Source organism: Alosa sapidissima, chromosome 3 (assembly GCF_018492685.1).
Source record: "Alosa sapidissima isolate fAloSap1 chromosome 3, fAloSap1.pri, whole genome shotgun sequence".
Lineage (NCBI taxonomy): Eukaryota > Metazoa > Chordata > Actinopteri > Clupeiformes > Clupeidae > Alosa > Alosa sapidissima.
The window spans coordinates 36,496,492-36,498,991 of NC_055959.1; the positions used below are offsets into that span (position 1 = coordinate 36,496,492).

At 49.2% G+C, this 2,500-nt stretch overlaps 1 protein-coding gene across 1 annotated transcript in view; it reads left to right on the forward strand.

The window, feature by feature from the left end:
* Window positions 1-2,500, forward strand: part of LOC121705551 (junction plakoglobin-like) — a 104,298-nt gene that overhangs the window by 75,578 nt on the left and 26,220 nt on the right. The window contains exons 4-5 of the mRNA XM_042086586.1: window positions 3-68; window positions 1,955-2,058. Coding sequence (XP_041942520.1) covers window positions 3-68; window positions 1,955-2,058 — 170 coding nt within the window. The remainder of the gene's footprint in view (window positions 1-2; window positions 69-1,954; window positions 2,059-2,500) is intronic.

Below are 2,500 nucleotides of genomic sequence, written 5' to 3' on the forward strand. Positions count from 1 at the left end.
GACCACCAGCCGAGTCCTCAAGGTCCTCTCCGTCTGCCCCAGCAACAAGCCCGCCATCGTGGACGCAGGTCAGATGCGCGCACCTGTGTGTGTGTGTGTGTGTGTGTGTGTGTGTGTGTGTGTGTGTGTGTGTGTTTCTCTATTTGTATACTGCATATGTGTGTGTATGTCTGTGTGTGTGTTTCTCTATGTGTATATGTGTGTGTGTTTGTGTGTGTGTGTGTGTGTGTGTGTGTTTCTCTATTTGTATACTGTATATGTGTGTGTATGTGTGTGTGTGTTTCTCTATGTGTATATGTGTGTGTGTTTGTGTGTGTGTGTGTGTGTGTGTGTGTGTGTGTGTGTGTGTGTGTGTGTGTTTCTCTATTTGTATACTGTATATGTGTGTGTTTCTCTATGTGTATATGTGTGTGTGTGTGTTTGTGTGTGTGTGTGTGTGTGTGTGTGTGTGTGTGTGTGTGTGTGTGTGTGTGTGTGTGTGTGTGTGTGTGTGTTTGTTGTGGGCCTGCATGTGTATTAAGGTGATTCATGCGTGCACTCATGTTAGCTATAGCGGCACTGTATTACATTGTTTCACACTTGTTTATGTGTGTGTGTGTGTGTGTGTGTGTATGTGTGTGTGTGTGTGTGTGTGTGTGTGTGTGTGTGCCGAAGGGCACCGGCTCTGGCACGCCACTAAATCCCCCCGCAGTGTATTTTCACAGCTTTAATAGAGCTCTGTTTCACGTAACGAACTCGCTTTGCCAAATGAAAAGAGTCTGTGAGGAAATACAGCCAATCATAAAATCCACACGACTCACTCGTAACAGCAGCAAGCAAAGAAAGAACTGCAGAAAAAAAGACACGCAGAAAAAAACAAAACAAAACATTGTTTTCACATGAGGATTGCTGGCAAAACGTTTGACTTGCTCACACTTTGTCCTCTGTGATCGGCAAGTGCGTACATGTGTGTGTGTGTGTGTGTGTGTGTGTGTGTGTGTGTGTGTGTGTGTGTGTGTGTGTGTGTGTGTGTGTGTGTGTGTGTGTGTGTGTGTGTTTTCAGTCTCTATTGTTTTGTTGAGTCAAGCTTCGTCTTGAAAAGGGTGGTGTTTGTTCGCCTCAGGGGATCGCCCGTCCTTTGTTCACAGTTTGACCTTCAGCTGGCGGACAAACACGCGCTCCAGATTTGCGGGTCGTCTTGCAGCTCCATTGCGATGCGGATTCTGAAATCCCCTCCTCGTGCTGTTTCTCTGAGTCGATAAGGGCACACGTCTAAGCCCTATTCCCCCGCGCTGGCCCTGCCTCTGCAGTCCATATGGACACGTTTAACCTCCTTCTCCCTATCCTTCTCTCTATCCTTCTCTCTCTCCATCCCTCCTTTTGTCTCTCCCTGCAGCGTGGAGTGCCGCATGGTTGGGCAGCCTTGAGGAGCTGACGGGGCTGCGCTTGTTGTTTTGGCGCGATTCGTACAGGGTGCGGGAGGACCGTTTGTAGGCTTCTCACTTGGCTTTTGGGAGATGTGGTGCATTCAGGCAGCGCTCACTCTGCAGGCTCATTCTCAGTTTTTGGCAGGGGTGTTCTCGGTGAAGCAAGCCCAGTCTTTTCAGGCCTGTTCCCACTTTTTGGCAGGGGTGCTCTCGGTGAGGCAAATTCAGTGTTGTCAAGGCCGTTCTCAGTTTTTGGCAGGGGGGTGCTTTCGGTGAAGCAAATTCAGTGTTGTCAAGGCCGTTCTCCGTTTTTGGCAGGGGTGCTTTCGGTGAAACAAGCCCAGTCTATTCAGGGACGTTCTCTCTTTTTGGCAGGGTTGCCCTACGTGCCTCCAGCCTGGGCTTCCACATCTGTGCTCATTTTTTGGCAGGGGTACACTTAGGCTAGCCATTCCCAGGCTTTTATTAAGGTTTGTTCTCAGTTTCTGGCAGACGTGCTGTTAGTGCACCCAGATTAGTCATTCAGGCCTGTTCTCTTTATTTGGCAGGGGGGATGCAGGCTCTTGGGCAGCACCTGACCGGCTCGAGCCAGCGCCTCGTTCAGAACAGCCTTTGGACACTGAGGAACCTGTCAGATGCTGCCACTAAACAGGTAAACAAAACACACACACACACACACACACACACACACACACATGGACACACACATGTACGCACATACACACACATATGCGCTCTCTCTTTCTTGCTCACTCTCTCTCTCACTCTCACACACACTCTCTCTCTCTCTCTCTCTCTCTCTCTCTCTCTCTCCCAAACACACACTCTGTGTGTGTGTGTGTGTGTGTGTGTGTGTGTGTGTGTGTGTGTGTGTGTGTGTGTGTGTGTGTGTCTATGTGTCTCAATGTGTCCTTGAAGATCTTCCTGTATCACCACATGGCCAACAGTCTCATGAGTTGAGGGTCACCTCTCTTGCTTTCTCTTGCTCTTTCCCTCTCACACACTCTCTCTCACACTCTCTCTCACACTTTCTCTCTCTCTCTCTCTCTCTCACACACCCACTCTTTGAGTAAATGTGTGTGTCGGTGTCTATG